General features: G+C 39.2%; 1 protein-coding gene across 1 annotated transcript in view; it reads left to right on the top strand.

The window, feature by feature from the left end:
* Window positions 1–483: 483 nt before the first annotated feature.
* HCN1 (hyperpolarization activated cyclic nucleotide gated potassium channel 1) overlaps window positions 484–21,810 on the top strand; it is a 195,194-nt gene continuing 173,867 nt past the window's right edge. Inside the window, exon 1 of the mRNA XM_055791664.1 lies at window positions 484–979. Within this exon, the coding sequence (XP_055647639.1) occupies window positions 594–979 (386 nt within the window). The 5' untranslated portion in view covers window positions 484–593. The remainder of the gene's footprint in view (window positions 980–21,810) is intronic.

Below are 21,810 nucleotides of genomic sequence, written 5' to 3' on the forward strand. Positions count from 1 at the left end.
TCGCTTCGCCAAGGGGTCACGCGAACCCACTCGTGTTACAGTATTTTTGTGGAAAGCGCCGGCAGGGCGGCTGGGGAGCCCCTCTTCTCCTCTTCGCACCGCGGCGGCCGCCTCAGGCCGCCCCGCGCAACACCCGCCACCGCCATGTGGCGGCCGGGCCGGGCTCCCCGCCCCCCCGCCCCCGGGGCACCGCACTCGCGCCCACGCGTCGAGCCGCAGTCGGGCCCACGCGCGTCTCCGCCCCGAGGGCAGCCGAGCCCACCCCCGCTCCTCCCCTCCCTCCCTCCCCTCGGCCCGGGCGCTCAGCCCCTCAAGGACTCCGGGGCTCTCAATGTCAGGCGGGCGGCGCGGCCGCCGGCAGGGGGCGGGCGAGGGGAAGCGGCGCCAGCCCTGCGCGGAGCGCGGCTCAGAGTCGGCAGCGCTGGCTGTGCCGGGCGGCGCGGCGGCGCGGAGCTGAGCCCAGCCCTGCCCAGCCCAGCCCAGCCCAGCCCCGCCCCGGGCGGCCGAGCCCAGCCGCGCCGCTGAAGGGCACCGGCGGCGGCGGCGAGGCTTCCCCGCGCTCTCCCGCGGCTGGGGCGCGCCCGCCCCGCAGCATGGAGGCTGGGAAGCGCAGCTCCTCTGCCGGCAGCCGGGACGATGGCAGCGCTAACTCCTTCCCAGCCAAGCCGGCGGCTCCGGTGGAGAAAGCCCAGAGCAGCCCCGGCGGCGGGGGCAGCGGTGGCGGCGTGAAGGAGCATGGCAACTCGGTGTGCTTCAAAGTGGACGGTGGCGGGGGCGAGGAGCCCGTGGTGGGCTTCGAGGATGCCGAGGGGCCCCGGCGGCAGTACGGCTTCATGCAGCGGCAGTTCACCTCCATGCTGCAGCCGGGGGTCAACAAATTCTCCCTCCGCATGTTCGGCAGCCAGAAGGCGGTGGAGAAGGAGCAGGAAAGGGTTAAAACTGCGGGGTTCTGGATCATCCACCCCTACAGCGACTTCAGGTGAGCGCGGGGCTCCCGCCGCCGCACGGGGGTGGCTCCGCCGCGGGGGGCAGGGTGGCGCTCCCGCCGCCTCGCACCTCGCCCGGCGCCAACTTCGGCGGGCTGCGGCCCCGGGCCGGCGGACGCGCTCCGCGGAGATGCGGGTCTCCCCCGGCGGGCGCGCACGGGCGCGCCCCTTCCCTCCCGCGGGCAGCCTCACCGCCCCGCTCGGCCCCTAAAGCTCAGCCTCCGCGTCCCCCGCCCGGGCGGCGGGGAGGGGGCTGGAAAGCCGGCGCGGGGCGGCTGCTCTGCCTGTGTCCGCCGTCCGTGCGCCGCCGCTGGTGCGGCCGCGGGGCTCGGCCCGGCCCGGCGCTCTCCAGCGTGCTGCACCCGGGCGGGCCCCGCAGGCCCCGCGTCGGCCCGGCCGACGCGGGGCCTGCGGGGCCGTCCCGGGCTGGCCGCGCCGCTGGGGCCGCCGTACTGGCCGCGGGCGGGATGCGCCTCCGGAGCGGGGCACGGCACGGCATGGCACGGCACGGCACAGCGCCGGGGTGGGAGAGCGCGGCGGGGCGCCGGCAGCGGCAGCAGCACAAATAGAACCCGGGGGTCCGCGCTGGGCGCACGCCGGCCCCTGCCTCAGCACCCGGCGTAAGCACTTGTTCAAGGGGTGGCGAGAAGGGAGCACGTCGCGGTCCGAGCTACAGCAAAATAACTTTACCCAGGCTAACGCCGTGTGGCGAACGGTTTTCCTAGGTAGACGGGGAAATGTGATGTTAAATTAGTGTCGCTTACACAGTAAGTTGAATGTATGCCGAACTGGAATATTCCTATAAAACCCGGTGCAAATACATTGCCAGGAAGAGATACTTCTCTTTAAAATTACATTTTAAGTGCAGGATTATTTCATTGTATTCTCATGCCAGCTGGCTGTATTCCTTTGTAAATTTAACGCTGTCTATGATATTTGCCAAAGAACTATCGGTGTCATTAAGCGTATTTAATCAATGCCTTGAATTGAACAGCCTGCATCTATACAGTAAATGGATTGCACCTGAGACCATGTTTAAAAAAGGAAAATCCAGAACGTTCAATAGTTACATGATCTCCTAAGGAAAAGTAGGTTACATAGAACATACTTCCAGTGGGAACAAGAGGAGATACTTCCTATGTCCAAGTTTCTGTGGGACTACTCAGAGTGAGGTGTTACGCAGTGAGCTGTGCTAGTACCTTGCAGTTGAGCCCAAGAGCGGTACAGCTACAGGAGTGGTGGAACAGGGCAGCACTCAGTTAGGACTCAAAATCAGGCTTCCAATCCCTGCTTTTTTCTTGGCTCCCTGGAGGGAATAAGCTGCACTGATTCTTTTCCTGGAGTACCTTTTCCCCCTCACATGCCAGCTGAGCTGCACTAGCAGGTGCATTAAGGGGGGAAAGAGCCAAGAGTCCACGCACTGCCTCTCTGCCAGCTGGAGAGGGATGTAGCAGGTCACATGTGGTGCTGTGGTACCCTGCATAGGGGGCTCTGATAGTCTCTTACTTACCCGTGTGTGTGCATGAGTAACTTTATTCACGTGAGGATTCCATTAAAATGAATGAGATTATTCTTGCAAGTAAATTCCCTTGTTTTGTTGTAAGCTTGGAGTAAACAACACTGCATCCTTTCCGGACCAGTTGCCTGATTATTCTTAAATTAACTGTATTTTTCTGGGGCTTTTATTATGTTTTTATTTTATTGGAATGGAGGTGTTTGTTTTCTAAATAAAGTCCATAGCCTTTCATTAGTTTTGGGATGATGTGGCCTGATCTGGATGCAATTTTTTAGCCAGTAGGACTGTTTGGGTGAGCAATATGGGATGTTTGTGTTGTTTCTCCTGAAATAATTGTGACTGTGTAATGGTACTACTCTTCTTGGGTGGCGGTGTTCACGTAAATGGGTGAAGAAGTTGTACTATATAGTAAATTCATCTTCCTATATGGGAATCATAACAATGCTAGTAAGTGCCTCCTAGCAGTGTCTCTGTTCCAGAATAAATGTGTTTGTAAGGATGGAGTTGTTTTGATTTATTTTTGCATGTGATTTTGTAACAATGTAGCGCTTATACATAGACAAGCCTTAAAGCATCCAAAGATACAGGGGTATTCTAATTTCACTGTGTTAATGTTGATACCACCAAGGGAAAGAATTAAATTTTTTACCAAAATAGCAAGAAAAAGATAAAAGGCTGAATATTTTGCAGTATCCAAGTGGGAAGTTTTAGAGTAAATTTATAAATGTAGCTATTATTAATATAAAGATGGACATTACAGTAATTTTTAAAATTTAGAAGAAATTTTAAAATTTAGAAGAATATTGGGTTAATCATGTAAAACATGGGAAATTTCTAGTACATGTTCCTGTGGACTGTGATTTATTTTTGTTTTTCTAGCTCTGGATGCTTGTATGCATTTGCTTAGATACTTTGATGCATTTGATTACATTTCTTGACCACATTCTCATGATTTTCATACAACATTGTATGTTTATCTATAGTGAACAATATTTTGCTGTGTTGTTTTGGGGGTGGGCAGTGTTCCTGTGGCCTTCTGCCCCCCTATTTTGATATGAACAGAGTGTGGAAGCTTTGTCTGTAAACTCAGTGGTCTCTGAATCTGTTACTTGCATCCTTGTGGGCCTTGGTCTCTAGTTTTATGGCTTGCTGTCTTGCCTGTGTTTCAGGGAAAAACTGACTTTTCGTCAGGCTTATACACCCTTGGAGAATTAAATTCAATGAGTATTACATAATTTTTCCACAAGGGGACCATTTTGTTCGTGGTTGTCTTTTCCCAGTCTTCTGAGGTTAATTTCTAATTTGGAAGTTATGTAAACTGAGCACCTAATGCACGTCAAAGCCAGCACAAGACCTCTGTTTATCTCTTTGCAGCTATGATTACTGCATCTCTAAACTTGGATGATGATTCTGTGTAGCTGCATGACTCACAGAAGTGAATTTATCGTGAGTGTTTTGGTTAGAGTTTATTGAAGTCCAGCATGATTTCTGTGAAATACTGAGCACCTCTGGCTGTCCCTGCTCATGTATGGAAGAATGAGCCTGCAGGAGAGCATCACCAGTCTGGCCCCATGGCTTTGCAGCTGCCAGATGAGAGCAGCATGAAGCCAATGGGAGATGAGAGCAACTGCACATGGTTCGGCTGCTGCCATACGTGTTTCGCTCATTTCATAGGAGAGCTGTGGTGGACATGGGCTTTGGGTGACTTACATGTTATGGCCTTCTGCTGTTAGTGGAAATGTACGTGGGTGATTTTTCAGGCAACTAATCACTCAGTGCCCTTTGGCATGTCAAGAGTTTCTTTAATGCTCAGAGGTCTTGCTTGCACGTGCCCAGGCCGTTGGTCTGGCCCTGTAGCATCTCCCCCTCTCCCTGTCTATGGGCACACAGAGAAACTCACACTGTTGTGGAAATCTTGGTTTTACCACATCAGCTAGGGCATCAGTAGTCAGCAATCTAAAAAGAAAACAGCTACTACCTCCAGAGTCACACAGAGAGGCATCTTTTGACCACAAATAGCAATGTATGAGAAAGAGTGAGCAGGAATAATACACGTATAAGTAAATGTAACCTTCGCACTCTAATGGTTAAATTTCTCAGTTTGATATTTGGGAGCAGTCTTTGACTGGAAGTGGGGGACAAAAATTTGAATTGGCTTCAAGATGAAGTGAAGTAAGACTGATGTGGAGTTGTCTGACAGAGTACTGGGTAAGGAGGAGCAGTGCAGGCAGTGCTGAAGGTCTTTTTCCTGTGTAGATGATACAAAGTATGAACTGCTTTGCAACAATAGCAAAAACTATTGACATTTTATGTCCAGAGTATCTCTCTGGGTAATCTCAACTATTCAAGGAACATAAAGCCTTATTTTAGTGATAACGGAAAAGGAAAAGCAGAGTTAATTCTAAAACTTGAACAGAAATTTCAGAGCATAGTAAATAGTAAAGGTATACCAGATTTTTTTTTAACATGTGGCATTCCGGTTTCAAAGCCTTTTTGTATACATATTTGAGGGTTATCATGTAAACATATGCAGCCTGTCTAAATCTTCATAAATCATAGAAAGCTCTATTGATGCTACTGTGTATATAGGTTTTGATGCATTTTATTCAGTATGAAAGATGATAACATTTGCTTGTATACATCTGGGAACTTAAGCCACAATATTTTTGTGTCTGTTGCTATTAAAACAACATTTGTTATTTCGTGCAGTTTCATGGAACTCATCCATGTTGTTGTGCACACGTGCAGCTTAATTTTTCGATCAGGTATGTGCGAAACTTTAAGTCATAATTGCAACATGTTAGTGTGCCTCATGTTTTTTATTATACTTCCCTCCATTTTGAACCTTTATTTGCCTTATTAATCAATTTTCTTTTTAATTTGCACCTATTCTTCGGACCTATCTTTGACCACCAGCAGTCACCCCAGCACAGTAGACTGTGCACGTTATATGTGCAGCTCACATAGATATTTCTAAAATTTGTGCATGCATTGGTTTGAAACCTGTTTGTCTTTGGGTTGGTCTTTACATGTTCTACCTATCATTTATATTGTAGGAAGCTTAGGTTGAGTACTTTGTCCCTGTTTTTTGTCACATGTCTGTAATGTCTCAGTGGAAGCTAATGAGATTTACCTTTTTGTTAGCTGTTACATACTTAGGTTAATATAGAGCAGTAGAGTTGGAAAGTATTGCTATATGCGATGAAGACAAAATGCGTTATAGCATACTTAGTATCAGATTCAAATGAGTGTGGGTTTCAGTGGATACATTATGTCACTGATAGGGTAGGAGTATGAAATGTCTAGTTTTGGATTCTAAAGGTAGTAATTTCAGTCTTGTTGCTCAGGATTTGTCATAAGGTTCTCTTACAGTATTGAGATTTTTGAATTACTTCCTGATAAACTGATAATCAGGGATTTATAATTATACCTCATACAATCCTTGCACAAACAGATTCTTTTTTCCCTCTGCTTTTTTTAAAAGAATATTTATATTTTTGTGAGAAGGATAGTTTTAGCTAGGACTAGCTTTCATGTACGGTTTTCAAATACTGTTGTGGCAACGATAATTTTTATTTCTATTAAAGAAAAACTTTGTACAGTTAAACTGTTCCTATTTCTTGAACATTCACTCTTTGTATGTGACTAAGCATAGAGAAACATTTGGTATTAAAAAGACAATTAGTATTGCTTGGCTTTTTATTTGCTGCATTCCCACAATTTTTGCACTTCTGTAGATGCCCCAAAGGATAAAATGACAAATTTTTAACGTTACTCTAAATTATGCATTTATAATGTCTGAAAATTCTTTTGGACAGTAAGTTGTATATTAAGCTTTATCATAGTTCCCCGGGTAAAATGCAACTCCCATAAACGTAAGCTGAAGAGAAATAACGATAATGCTCCTCAAATGCATAAATGGATGCCACAAGGAGGAAAGAAATTACATAGAAGTAATAGGGTGAAATTTAAGCAACAAATATCTAAATTAAACTTTTAGGAAGCAGGACCAAAAATAAGCCACAAAATATTCTATTGAAAGTGCTTTGATGTGGAATATGAGGCAGGAATGCATTAGGTTGTTTTTCATCTTCAGTTCCTAGTATTTTTAATATTGAATAATGTCTCATCATTGCCTGTCACTGATTGATTTGCTATGAAATCTAGTTGATTAAAGCTTGCTACTGGCATTTCTTTTTATACCAGTTGTAAGCATGCATGAGTTAAAATGGATATGTGAAGGTGTACATTGTGCTTTTGGGCTCTTGAGGGCATGTGCTCTTGTCCTCCTTGAGGTTTACTTCAAGAACCACAAAAGCAATTGAGCCGAGTCCACCTGAGGTTAGTGCAGCAGCCACTCACCTTCTGGACTTCTAGAACCTGTGCGAAGGATTATGCTTTTGTTTGTTCAAGGAAAGCAGTTCATTTTATTGACAAGACATCCTTCTGTCTTTACATAATGTAGAATATTAATGGATAGTTTGAGCTCACGTATATTTTGAAAATTTCCCAGTTTTCATTATGTCCATTCTAGTCCTGCCATAACAGTCTATTCATTGCATTTTCTTTCACACTTAATGACGTTACATACTTGGACATGGAATACAGTTTTCAGCAGAGAAAGAGCTCAGTAAGGGTAACTGAAATGATTTTCAGTTCTCTGAGGTACATTTCATTTAGCTTGGGATGTTTTGAAGATCGCTGGCAGCATGTGTGAAGAAGTACACAAGTACATTATTTTTTTTTTCCCCACAAGATGCTTAATTTTAGAATATTCACCTTCTTCATAATCTAAATAAAGACAAATACGTTCATCACAACTTTGAGATGTTTAAAGAAAAAGCAAAAAAAAAAACCAGACCAAAATGTTACAGAATTTCTGTGAGTAATCCAAAAGATGATGTTTTAGAAAAGCTGTATGTGAGTCTTTTAAATGTTGACCTGGGATGCTCAATATCATGAGGCTTCCTCTTCAGTTTTCTGATTTTTTTGTTTTGACTGCAGTGAGAAAAAAGCACTTGATTAATATTATCTACATATATACTTACCAAAACTTAGAACTCATAAGATCAGCATCATGCTTAGGCCCATTGGGAAAAGTTCTGATTCTGTTATTCCCATTGATTATTTTTAGCAAGACTACACATTTTTGAATGTTTACTGGCAATTTATTTGCTAGCTCATCAAAATAGCCAGTGCTTGTAATTGAGTCCATAAAAGATTTTTCTTGATATTAGGTTTCTTGTGCTTGAGTATATTGATGGAACTGTGAATTGAAATACTATGTAAAAGCATGTAATAGTAAATAAAGGTCTAGATTTAGGATTTGGTTTGGGGGTTCTGGTGGCTACAAAGCTAAATAAAAAATGTGTAATGTTTGTTAAGTTGCTTAGGCTTTTTTATGGTTATATAATCAAGTTAAAATTTAAGTGGCTTAGTTTCTGATCACTCAGCCTGGAGTAGCAGAAATACGGACATATGAAATCAGAGGTCACTGAAAAAGTATGAATCTTTGCTTCTGCATTTCTGCCCACCTGTCTAAGTTCAGTGACATTGTGACATTTAATTAATCTTTGTCAGCTTTTTTGATAGGCTCGGTTTGAAGGTACTAGAAAGCAAAATTCTGTTTTTAGAAGGGTAGAATATGAAAATTAATAGAGAAATTTACTTCAATTGGTTGTAAATAGGAAGTATCCATTCTCACCTCTGTCCTCACTCAGCAGCATGCCGGAGAACTGTCTTCTATGTCAAAATACAATTTTTGAGAGAGAGGAAACTTTTAACCTACTTTGCAATGTTTAATTTTTAACCTGACAGTACAGTTCTTGTTAATTGCTTGAAAGTCCTTTAGCTGTCTATTCCCTGATTCTTTCCCAGAGGCATGATTTAATTTTAAAAATCGTAGTGTATTCAGCTCTAATTATTGGAGGGCTCGTTCTAGACACATAGCAAGGTATGTTAATGACCAAAAACTGTATCAGCTCGAGTCAATGTCAGTACTACCTCAAGGACACTGTCATTTAGCTTTCATAAAATCTCTGCTAATATCTTTTAATCTGGTGATAGTCAGATTCAGGGAAACTGCATGATATTTTGCAATAATCTTATTGCCTTGGGTTGCAGTGTGACTGGAGTAAGTCTGGAGTAAACTTGTGTTCGGAAAATGTTCATTTGATTACAAAGGAAATGCAGTCTTTTTCCAATATATATATATATAAACCCAGAGAAGCCCCTTTTTTATTTATGCCAGTGAAGTTTCCAGAAGTGAATTTGCATCATGTAGCTAAGAATAGGATTTTGTTCCTATTTTATTAACTTCTGTGTTTTTTATGAGGATATCTTATCTACTGAAGCATGTTATTTACAAATAATTTGATAAACTACTGGAATTTAGCATGCTGCTGATATTAATAAGTTTTCTACCCCTAAATATGTCATATTTATTAAAAATTCTTATTAAGATATTTTATTTTCAACTGGAAAAGCACAGGTTGCTTTATGCTCACAGTCAAAGCTAGGTTTGGTTTGTTTTTTTTATTTTATAAATGATGTTATTTAAAATATAATAAGATAATAATATAAAAGAAATGTAAAATAAATAATAAAACCATAAAAATGTTTTGACTGTAGGGTTTTTTTTTTTAGGTAGTGTTACTCTTTGTCATCCAATTCTCAGTCTGAAATTCAATGAAGCTTACACTTGTGCTAAAGCTCCAGTATATAGAGACCCACAGAAATAAAATGTGCCCTCATGATATCAAATCTTCCAATTCTATAAGTAGCGTAGTTTGGTTGCCTCCAGTTTTTTTCTTTCCTGTCAGCAAACTATGGAAGTATTGATGTTTCCTTGGTGGGTCCTGTTGTATCTTACAATAACTTACCAGATCCTCCCAGAAGCACCTCTGTGGCATGACTGCATGATGCAGACAGTGTGGTTCTGATCTGATCTGACATTATGTAAATCTGTAGATTGCAGTAAATTTAGGGTGATATATCATAGGATCCTAATGATGATTATTCTAACTTGCTCTAGGTCAAAGCTATGGAAAATGTACAGAATTCTATTAAGCTACACAGAGTAAGATCTATACAACTCTACCCGGGAGATGGGATAAATGTATGGCTGGAAAATGATGGGAATGCAGTCAAGTTTTCATGTGACAACGGAGAGGTTTTCCAGCAGGCTTTTGACTGGATTCCATCTATCTGTTAATTCCAGGAGGACTTATGATTTGTGTCTGGTAGAGAAATTACTGTAAAACTACTAGTAGATAATATTACCCCCAAAAACATTTTATTACTGTTGAACAGTGCACACTTGCAAGGCTCTGGGTTCCCCAAACACATCTTTAGGCTACAATTTTCTTGGGGTGGCTGCACATGGACTTGTTTCCACTTGATTTCTCAGTGAAGGTAAGAGCCAAGCTTGTCTGTCGCTCTGGTTCACCTTGTCTTTAGTGGCAGACAAGCTCAGTACTAACACAGAGATTTCCTTTTCCAACTGGGGATTAGTCTGTTAGACACAAACTTGGAAACAAAACATAAGTAGTAAAATAAATCAAGCGTATACCTCAAGCTTCAGTTAATAATTGGGTACCTTGCTTTTGTCCCTCAGTTTACCAAGTTGAAATACTTCAGAGATGTTCTGTTTTTCAGAGCTGTGTGTCCAACGTTCATGGAAACTGTTATCTAGGTGACTCCCTAAATACTGAAACCTTTTTCTGTCTTTTATTTATAGCATTTCTTATGGTCTAATTTTCTGATAGTGAAATCCTGCTATAGGCAACTTGTAGTTCTCCTTTGAAAGTTACTAAAAGCATGGTGATGTAGTCCCCAACAGATTTATTTTTTTTTTAAACTTCCTTTTCCCTCACGCTGTTTTTCTTTCTCTCTCCTACATCTCTTCCTGAAAATATAATGGTTTACTTTGTATAAATGGAAATGATGAACGGATTTTTTTTCTTTTAATTTCTTAGCTCTGCTACATAGTTTTCCATTGTTACTGAGTCTCTTAGCTAGGGGATACTGAGATTTTTGTTCAAAACAGCAAGGAGAAATTACCCTAGTTAGTCTTCATAGTGTCTTGGAGTTTGTTAATAAAACCCTCTTAATAATTTTAAAAAAATGTAGTTGTATGCACATTTTCTATTTCCCATGACTTGGGCAGGTTGGCAGCTTTCTGTTGACAATTGCAACCTGATGCAACTGAACATGCTGTTACCATAGACTTAGTAACAGGATACTTTGCCCAAATTGTCCCCTCAGCCCATTTATTGCCAGCTTGGGAATTCTAGTGTTGCATACATCTAGTACATTAAAAATAAAATGATAAGAAACACACTTCTGTAATGCAAAGGGAGTGTGGTATCAAAAGTAAGCACTGTCAGATGTTAGGCAATCTAACAGAGCATTTTAAAATGGGTCAAAATAAAAGACGTCTGAAGTCTGATGGGTTATTAAGCAATAGACATGGTGTGTGTGGGAGAAATGAGATGTCAGTAACCTAGTTTAGGTGCTCCCATGACCAAAATTGACTTTTAATTACATGCATTCTGTCAGTAAATATCTGAAATACATGTTTTTACTAACTTAAAGGTGTTTCTTTGAAATTTTGAACAGAATATTAAATACAGTGATATACTGCTGGGTGTTGAAATGTTAAGTAGGACTTGTACATGTTCTTATTGTTTATTTATTGAAGTAGTGAATTTATTGTGGTGGCTGATCTCTCTGAAATGGAAGAAAAAGTCTTTAAAACAATTTCAAGGTTTTTGATGTTGAAAATTAAATGCTAATAAATGTATTATTTCATATGCATATTACTTAGCTAGATGTGAACTAAATACAACACAAATGATGACTGAATCCAATTAAATGTGTTTGGTTTTAGTTTGCTATTTAAAGATATTAGTTATGAGTTTAAAATATCTTGCTTCGCTTTAAACTGTCCTGTGTTCTTGTTTCCTAAAGGTAGATTTTCCTGTATGCTGAGCTCTGTTATTCACATGTGTGCTAGAGATGATTCTTTTGAAGACAGATCTCAGGAATAGTCCTTCAGTATTACGCAACCTGTCAGTGTTATTCATTTCCACCCCCTCCCCCCCTCCTCATTCCCCAGGACTGTTATGAACATTGCTTGATGTGACCATGGTTGTTTCTATGATTCCTAACCTGCATCCAGCTTTTACATTCTCTACAGCCTAGACCAAATATATCCTTCTGTGGAAGGGATGGGAGAGCTGCAGTGAACTTCCACTCCTACACTTGTTCCTCACAGTGCGATAAGAATTCAGACTTGCTTCGGGGAAGAAGAGCTAGCTTTATAGCCCAGGAAGGCAGGTACCATGAATCTGCATAAAATGGTAGCAGATGTTTCTGCTGGGGCTACTGGCTTGTAATTCCGTGAAGTGTCAGTGAATAGCAGCTCATCTTAACATTGAATGTACATACTGCTTTTATGCCATTGGCAAAATGAGCAAATGGAATATGATATTTAACTTGGCTTCATGTTTCCAGTACAAACTTTTCCATTTCTGGAATGGGTTTGAAAATGTCAGTTTTACCCAGTGTTCTGCACAGAGTGTGCAAGTCTATTGGATGTTAGATGAAGATCCGAGATGAAGTCAGGAGCCTATCTATCTTTGGATTTCAGAACAAGTTAGGGACCTAGATACTTGTAAGCATCTGGACTCTGTGCCTGAACATCTTTCAGAATTCTGGCTATAAGGAGCCATAAATGGTAAAACTTAAATTTTGAAAAAAATGTTACCCGTGTGTGCTGTGCATTTGCAAAATAAGTATATCAGAATAATTTGAATATGCTTCACGTTCCATTTCTGTCATACTATATATTTTGATTTGTAGTTTACACATCAATCTCTTTCCTAAGATTATAATGAAAAGTTCTATAATCATTTTTCACCCTCAATTTCTTGCTGTTCTCTACCTATGAATTATTACCATCTATTTGGCTGTTCTAATTATTACACATCGTTAGCTTAAACATGTTTGAATAGTTCATAACTCATAGTCCTCCAAAAATGAAACAAATATTTGGCTAAATTAATTTTTTTCTTTCTGAAGATTATTGGCTTGTGGCTAAAAGCTCTTCTGAGATCTCCAAAGTAAAATGTTTTCATTTGCTGAAAACCAGAAACCTCTTTGTTATATTTAGACAACTTCATTTTGAGTGAATTTGGATGGAAGGCAAAGATGGGTATCTGATGTTTTATTCACCATGGTAAGGGGAAGCTTTTTTGTTTTGCTGTATCAAAGCAAAAGTCATCTATCTGTCTGTATGGGAGTAAATGGCTTTCTTGTAACTTTTGCTGTTGTTTATAGTTCAGGTCATAGGTCCCTGATCAAAATTTTTTTGAGTGCTTATTTTAGAGCTGCTTATCAGTGGCTATTATAGGCGACTTTACTTGCAAGCAAACACTTCCCTCTGTCACCCTTAACCTGTACAGTGTGGCTAATCTCGAGAGCAGCACAGGGGCTGTGCTGTCGCTAAGGAATATGGACTACTTCATTTGAATGCCCAAAGATCAGAGAATTTTTGTACCAAGAGACTTCAAAGTCAACTGTGACAACCAGAACACTCTACCAAAATATAAAGTGAAGTAGATTATTAAATAATTCCCTTTTATATTTTTTCTGATAAATTTTTATAAGTAAAGCATGTAACAAAGCCTGTGGTTAAGTTGGAATAAATTTTCAGATCTTAGTGTCTTTATTTTTTTTTTCAGGCTGAAAAGTGACATGTTTTTCTGAAACTTAAAATGACTTCCTTTCTTCCCCTTCACTGCACCACCCCCCCCCCCCCCAAAAAAAAAAAAAACCCAACAAAAAAACAACCAACCAAAAAACCAACTGTGGAGAAAAAAAAAGTTAATGTAATCTACATATTTCGCATAACTCCTCTGCTTTAGATGGTCCTGTCTCAATGCAGATAGAATAGAATTTAAAATTGATCTGTAATGGTAAGAAATAATCTTCCAGTGGCTCAACGACCATTGCATATGACTACATTAAACCAAATTAAGAAATGTATTTCAAGCCCATAATCTGTTACAATTAATAAATACTTACAACACATAGTTTGTAAACTGAATACATACTGGTTTTAGAAATGGATCTTGACCATCTATTTTAATGTTGTATATATGTGTGACAAAATGTAATGGAACCTCATTTTTTAATTACACCCAGGCTATGGATATGACCTGTGGTACTGCTTCTGGCAGAGGTGTACTGGAAGGAGAAAAGATCTCATTGCATGTAAGGGCAATTTCTTGGAGTGCTTGATATTGCAGGTTATCTCCTGTTTTTGAGATCAAAAACCCATTTAATAAAGAAGTATACATAGGTTGTTTTGTGGTGGTGGTTTTTTTTTTCTTTTCTTTTTTTGTAAGGCATTTGATTGTTTACTTTTTTAAGAATAATCAAAACCATTTCACTGAAAAAAACTTGTTTCCTTGTATTGAATTAATTTGCAGAAGGGCCATTCAGCAATCACATTCCATTACACTGACCAACTTTCATTAAAAAAAAAAGGCAGATTTTACATCCCCAGAAAATTTTTTGTATTCCAAACCACCATGCTTCGCTGAGCTGCTCATGACGGCAGTACATGAGGTTTCGCTCCGGCCTGCTTGTGTGGGGCTTGCTGGAGCATTAAAGGGTAAATAGCATAAAAAGACAGTGAGAGGAGCAGAGGTGAAACTAACAAGATCATGGTTCCTTGGGCCAGTAACTAGAACATCTTTTAACATCATATACTGTCTTTCTTGTTTGCTTTGTTTGCTTTTCTGGGTTTTCCTTTTTGTTTTAAACAAGTGAATATCAGGTCTAGCTGATCACTGCTCTGTCTGGTGGCATAATTAGCTGATTTGTTTTGGCAGCGCAGGCAGAGTGCTATGCTGTTAGAAGGATGGTAAGACTGGAATGTGCAGTATGTAAATTGGGAAATTTTAAAGAAATGTTTAAATTACTTTGCATCTGCTTAAGTACTCTGGAAGTCAAATGGCTAGCAGAGAGATTTGGATAGAAGTTGAATAACGAAAAAAATGTAGATTTCTGAATGTAGTTGGTGGAGCAAGAAACCCACAAGAGCTGCGTTTTATTTCTGGTAGGGACAGGTGTTTTAGTTTATGAAGTATAAAATTATGTTTTGAAAGATAATGGTAAAACTGAATATTGAACTTCCTAGCTAAGCATTCTTTTTCTTACCAGCTCATTAGTGCAGAGCTTCTAAGGTCTATCACTCTGTAAAAAGGGGCTTATATTAACTACACATTGGGAAAGGTATAAGCAAGCTTGTGGAAGGTTACTTCTTTCATTTCTTACAATATTTTGTGTTGTGTGCATTTTGTTTTCAACGAGTTGATATTTTAGGTAAATTGAGATGATGAATTCAGTTAATAAAATTAACTTCATTGAATAACAATTCAAAACAATTCAATAACCATGATAATACACTGAAAATTGTGTATATTTGAATGCATACTTGAATGTCTTCTGTATCTCCTCGCCAGTCAAACTGGTTCAGCCCTTATGTTGAAAGTGCAGAGTAATTTCCACCCTCTGCTGGAGAGGATTGGAATCTGTACATTTACTTTGTATAGCACCTCTGGCATGGATACTTTCAATAACAGTATCGCCTCTCAGAATTGTGCTTTCACAGAGCAAAACAGTGAGGATGTCTCTCCACACTAATGGTTGCCTTCTGTGGGAAGAAGGTTTTTGTTCCTGGTTTAGTTTACATTTGTTTAGAGAAAGAGAACATGTCAGCAGGGCACCTCGCTTCAGGAAACGCAGTATGGCTTGGAAGTGATGAATCTTCCTGAGACGTATGAGATCCTGGTCTCAGCTGCCCACAGATAGATGGGGGAAAACGAATGGATTTTCCTAGGTGTTGGTGAGAGCTCTGGGTGTAGCTGTTTTGCAAAAGGGGTTTGTGTGTTACATGACCCTAACTACTTGTCATGTTGCTCAGTTGTGAATTTGATCTTCCTTTTTTTTTTGCTTTTCTAAAAAGTGCCTGAAATACATTTTAATCCTTTTACATCAAAGTATAAGTAAAAATGAAGACAATTATAATTTTGATTTGAAAACCTATTCCTCCTATTCCTCAGTTTCTCATTTTACTTTTGGAACAAACACAAGTTAATAATATATTTTTAAAATGCATATGTATTTTAATTACCTTGTGAAGCAAATGATTTATTGCAACAAGTGATTTTCATAGATTAAAATAAAACTACTTACTGATTCTTAAAAAGGTACTTATATTTACTTTAAAGCATTGAAATATCAGTACTTTATTTTTGAAGAAAAATTGGTTTTGGAGCTAAAGATCAGCCATAAATAGTTGTAAAAAGGAATATTAATTCAGCTTGATATATTTATGCTATCTTGATTACTTGTTCTTGCATTAGAATTTCATACATCTGTGTAGATATGAGGTGTATAAATATTCAGTCATGTGTATTTGTTTTCATGATGGTGTAGGAGTACAAAGTCTGCATGTATAATCAATCAACCGGTTTCATACCTACCTATAGTTCTATGCTTTTTCACATCTCTGATTTTTTGCTTAATGAATTTGAAGACTAATCTCCTTTTTTTCTAATTTTAACATAGTGCCTAGTCTTGTCTTCAGTGAACTTTTTCAAGAAATGATCCACCAGTTCCTCATAAATGGAAATTTGTGTTTGAAGCTGCTTGTCTGAATGTACCGTGTGTACAGTTATATGCATAAAGTCAGTTTTACCTTTATCAGAATGAAATCAGTAGCAGTAGTATGTATGTCAAATACCATAAATGTTGGTGTCTTACATGAACCAAGTTGATGGTCCTGGTTTTGTTTTGTTGAATTTTTTTTTTGTCAGAGGTATTCACCTCAAAAATTAATTGTCCTAACTCAGTGGTCACGGGCTGGTCTCCTCCCAAAATCTCATGACGGAGGTGTATCAATAGCTACCGAGTAATGTCTTCCCCATCATCGCCTTCTCTGAAGATAAGTAGAGAAAATAGACTTTTTCACATTAGCAGAAATGTAAAAGATTACACATAATTGAGAGATTTATTTGGTTAAAAAGGAATCTGTTAAAGAAGACTATTAGGTGATACTGTCAGGCTTTCTTGGTTCTGTGTGGCGGTATAGGTTGTTACCTTCCTTTTCACATGATGATTTGTAAAGAGGCATGGTTTAGTGTTGGACTTGGCAGTCCTGGGTTAATGGTTGGACTTGAACTTAAAGGTCTTTTCCAACTTAAATGATTCTATGGTTCTATGATTTTAAGAATTACAGAAAGCTTTTCCCAATTTAAGCCTCTGAATTTTTACTTAGGATGGAGGCATCCTAAATGTCACATCTCTAAATGACACTTTTAAAATTACTGTCACTAAAAAATTTCTAATCAATGCAAGTGTTCCAACATGAAATATGAGATTATTTTGCAGCTGAAATATTTTTAGATCTGTCTCTAAGCTTTTTTCACACCTGTAAAGTGGTCATTTCTAATTTGAGAATGTGAACATGTATTTTACAGTGATTCTCTATAGAAATTTGCTGACACTTAAAAGAACCAGTATTTGGCAATTTGCAATTGGTTTCAGGGTTCATAATATGAAAGTGAATCAAGTCAGTTGGAGTCCCTACACAAAATGTTGCCTGGTACCAAAAGGCTATGGTCTAACTGTTCGAACAAGGAGGGTAAATCTGAGGAAGATTTGGTACTGTGACATGTGTTGATGCAGAAGCAATCTTGATGATCTGAAATACATTTGTTTTGATCAGTGTACAGGTTAGCACAGACAGATTCAACTTTTTCCAGGAGAAAACTAATTTGTGAGTCCTGACTCTTAATCAGCACTTTTTGCTAGCTGGAAGCTATCTGGACAGGAGCACTACTGTGCTTTTTCATTGAGGAATGGGGCTGAATAAAGGAGAAACTGGGTAAAGACGGGGGAGTGCAAAAGCAGTATCAGTGCTCCACTGACAGTGGTGCACTGTTCCTGCCCAAGGTTAAGTGGAAGTCAGGCTTTAATTCTTTCCACTGTAGTCTAATAAATTTATCTGGAGGAAAAACAACTGCAAATATCAGATGCATTCAAGCACTTTGTGATAGGGGTTTATTGGCTAAAACCAAAAAGACTCATTATTAAATAATATTGCCATATTACATAAATTTCTCTTTGTCCTCTCCCTCCTCTTTTCCATATACAATGAGGGTGACATTGGTCCTGTACCTTTATTCCTCAGAAATCTGAAACTTATTTGTCAATGCATGTAAAATACTATAAAAAATGTAGACAGAGGCTATTGCATGCATACCAAGAATTAAAAATGTTTTGATGAAATGTCCACTGCTTAAATATTAGTTGGATTTACTGAAAATATACATATATATTAGTATTTTGTCAATTAATTAATTTTATAGTCACTTTCCATGATCAGTAGTGTGATTTTCTTTTCTAGTAATTGAGTGTTTGAAGCATTCCAGCTTAAAACCTAACCAAATGCTGTAACCAAAGCCTTTTGAAAGTAGTTTTGCTGTTTATTGGCTTCACTGGGCTCTGCTCAGGTCCCCTGAGAGCTGCATTTATCTAATCATCTGCCTTGTGCATAGAATCACAACTGAGCAACAAATTGCAAATCTCCATTGCTAAGTGTGTTTAGTTGTCAGATAAAACTCATGAAATCTGCTTGAAATTGTGCAAGTTTGTAATTTTTAGATATGTTCTGTGGCTATATAAAAGACTCAATATTGCTGAATTTTGTGAATCTCTCTTTGAATTCCTTTTCTGCTACCCGATAGGAAGCTGCATCAGTATCTAAAAAATAACAGCAGGGCACATAAATTGTATGTCTAAGTATAAATGGCTAAACTTGAAGAACCTCACTATTTGTTTGAAATCAAATGAAGATTTCTGGTGGTCTTAAAAATTCATTAATATTTTATTTTTTTAAAAGCTTTTAGTCTGAATCAGAATGAAACCATTAACACAGAAAATCCACAGGTGCGGCACTGCTCATAATTCAGGCAGGGAAAATGAGTTTTCAGAACATCAGGCTCTGCCTCATCCCACAGACCAGTCTTAGGCAGGTAGAGAAAACCTTTCTGCTGCTTCAGCAGGTTACCTAGCTAAATCAATGAAAGTTCTTCAAGCTTAGTATGTTTTAAATTGAAAAAGAATAGCAAATATTGATGAAATATTCACCTGAGAAAGTGTCACAGGCTTCTACTTAATATTTCTGCCCTTCAATCTTAGTGCTTGAGGTGTAGGAGATGCTATTAGTACTCTACTATAGCATGTGTGAAAGGGACTCCATTTCAGCCTTGCAAGATTCCTCACTTTGTATTTACTTAACATAAGCTAAAATTTTTCAGAGTGGAAATAGAGGACAATAAAGAATATAATTTTTTTTTTCAATTTCAATTTCAAAAAAGAAATATAAAAGAAATAAATTTCAGGAGAATAGTTTATCTTTTAAAAACAAAGCAAAAATCCCAAACCAACCTTTTGTCTTCCTTTGCAAAATTAAGTACATTCAGATGAGGAGTGTTTTATCCATACAGGACAACAAAATTGCAGAAGAAAGGTGACAGCATCCTGGCTTGTATCCAAAACAGTGTGGCCAGCAGGACTAGGGAAGCGATTGTCCCCCTGCACTGGGCGCTGGTGAGGCCGCACCTCGACTCCTGTGTTCAGCCTCGGGCCCTCACTGCAAGAAAGACATTGAGGTGCTGGAGCGTGTCCAGAGAAGGGCAGTGCAGCTGGTGAAGGGTCCAGAGCACAAGTCTTATGAGGAGCGGCCGAGGGAACGGGGGTTCTTTAGCCTGGAGAAAAGGAGGCTCAGGGGGCACATTATTGCTTACAACTGTCTGACAGGAGGTTGTAGGCAAGTGGCGGTAGGTCTCTTCTCCCAGAAAACTGGCAACAGGACAATTGGAAATGGCCTCAAGTTACACCAGGGGAGGTTTAGATTGGATATTAGGAAACATTTTTTCATGGAAAGGCTTGTCAAGCAGTGGAACAGGCTGCCCAGGGAAGTAGTGGAGTCACCGTCCCTGGAGGTCTATAAAAACCAAATAGATGTGGTACTTACGGACAGGGTTTAGTGGTGGACTTGGCAGTCCTGGGTTAATGGTTGGACTTGATAATCTCAAAGGTCTTTTCCAACCTAAATGATTTTATGATTCTATGATCATAACCTGTTCGCTAGTGCAAGACTAGCCAATGTAAAGAAGTGCCATATCACTAGTCATTTTAATGCATTTGTATTTATGTAATCACAGATAGGTTACAGTAAATTCTAAGTTTGGAAATTTTAAAATAAGAAAATTGCTGCTGAGCCATAACAGAAGAACTCCACAAGAGGTTTGCAATATTTAAACAGAATCTGTTCCATGGAGGATGTTGAATGCAATATTTCTTGTTAAAATATAAGAAATTTCATATCTAATTTTATGTGTTTTTTCCCAGAAGTAGCATGTTTTCCTCTAGGTGTGTGTATGTGTAAAAGACACACAGATGGGCAGTATGAAAATCGATAGCTGGGCAGAAGGGGATATCCTCACTTTCAGGTTGTGGGGAAAAAAAAAAAGGTGATGATTTTTCAGAAAATATTCAAGCACAGTCACCTGTGCAATCATGAAAAGAATTTGGGTTCCCTCAAGAAAACTCTTCCTTTTTTATTCTCCTGTCCGTTCCAACACATCCTAGTAATTAATTATCTGCAAGTTGCAGATGTTTTCAGGCATTTCTGCCATTGCTTTCTGTTACTAAAAGAATAATATAGTTGCACAGCAGGAGAAAGATGGCATGTCCTATGAGAATCGAATTCTGATGGATAATACCATGTTTATTGCTTGTTACAGTACATAAAGTTTTAAATTACTGTTACTTCTACTAAGATTGTTTTTTTTCTGTATAGGACATTGATTTTTCTGCTAGGTGAACTGATGATCCACAAAAGCAAAAGAAACAAATCTGTGTTTGAAGGTGAGATGAAAAAAAGTTGGTGCTCATTTCACTGAGCATCTGCTAGTCAATCAAAATATTTAACTAAAGAGGAGGCAAGTTTTCCATGGAAAGCTTGTGAAAATTTTTTACAGTTCTTCATTCTCTGAATGTGTAGAGTGAAATCATGTCTCATATGGATCAGGTTTAGTTTGAATGTTATTTTACAAGCAATTTGAATGAGTTTCTTTTTTAAAGACTTTCCACTTTATATGTGGTTAAGTATTTGTGACTGAATTTTATGAAGTTTTACTGATACATTTTGCTTTTTTTTAATTAGATAATCACACTTTTATGATTTTTCTGGCAACTTGGAAAACTTAATCTTAAACCAAGCTCTGTCTGCTCCGTAGCATCTGACTGCTCAATGCTCAGTGCCTTAGAGATGCTGTTCAGTCTGCTGTATGGTTTGTGAGACCACTGTCAACTTCTACTGGGTCAGTTTGGGTGTATCATAAGGACAATCATATAAGACTGGACCGATTCAAGGACATTGAGACTTGAATCAATGGACAGCAATGAGGAAATAATAAAGCAAGAAAATCCGAATGACTTTCTACACCGTTGTATATACAGCAAATTAACTAATTTAGAGCTGAAATTTCCTTCTTCAAGACTCAGGTTTTTTCTGGGTGGATATATAAAGTGGAAAATAGAATGCCTGTTAGAATTCATAGTGCCTTACATTATTAAGCTTAGTACAAACATTGAGTAATTAATACTAAGTAGTTCTTTATCTCTGCTTGGGTAGGCACTCATTTTGAACAGACTATTCATCCTATCCAGGTTAGCGTGCGGCAATAAATAAACCAGCAAAGCTTCAGCACCATGTTCCAGAGCTGTAAAAAACAGCGTGTTATTATCATAAGTTTTGAAAGTATAGTAGATAAGTTATGAGTTATATAGATAAGTTGTATCACTGAAAGAGGGCTATGAATCCAGTTAGTTTTATTTAGGAATATAAAAGTAATAATCAGAATGATTTTTTTTTTATTTCTTTATAAAATATTTCTTTTCAATTTAGAAAAATATGCCTTAAACCTGTTTTTTAATATTTTTTTTAATACTTGAAGACTTTTTTCACCTAGAGATATTAAACCTCTGAGTGATTTAGAAGCATTTCAAAAGTTTCAGGAATAGTTCAGTGCAGCGCAGTGCTGACCTCTGTACCTTTAGTTAATGGCAACTAGTAGTAGCTGTACTGAGTTAGCTTCAGGGGAACAGTAAGCTCTACAGATGTTTGCTATGGGGCTAAGGTCAGTTTTTGTTTCTTATTACGAG

Source organism: Falco peregrinus, chromosome Z (genome assembly GCF_023634155.1).
Source record: "Falco peregrinus isolate bFalPer1 chromosome Z, bFalPer1.pri, whole genome shotgun sequence".
Taxonomy (NCBI): domain Eukaryota; kingdom Metazoa; phylum Chordata; class Aves; order Falconiformes; family Falconidae; genus Falco; species Falco peregrinus.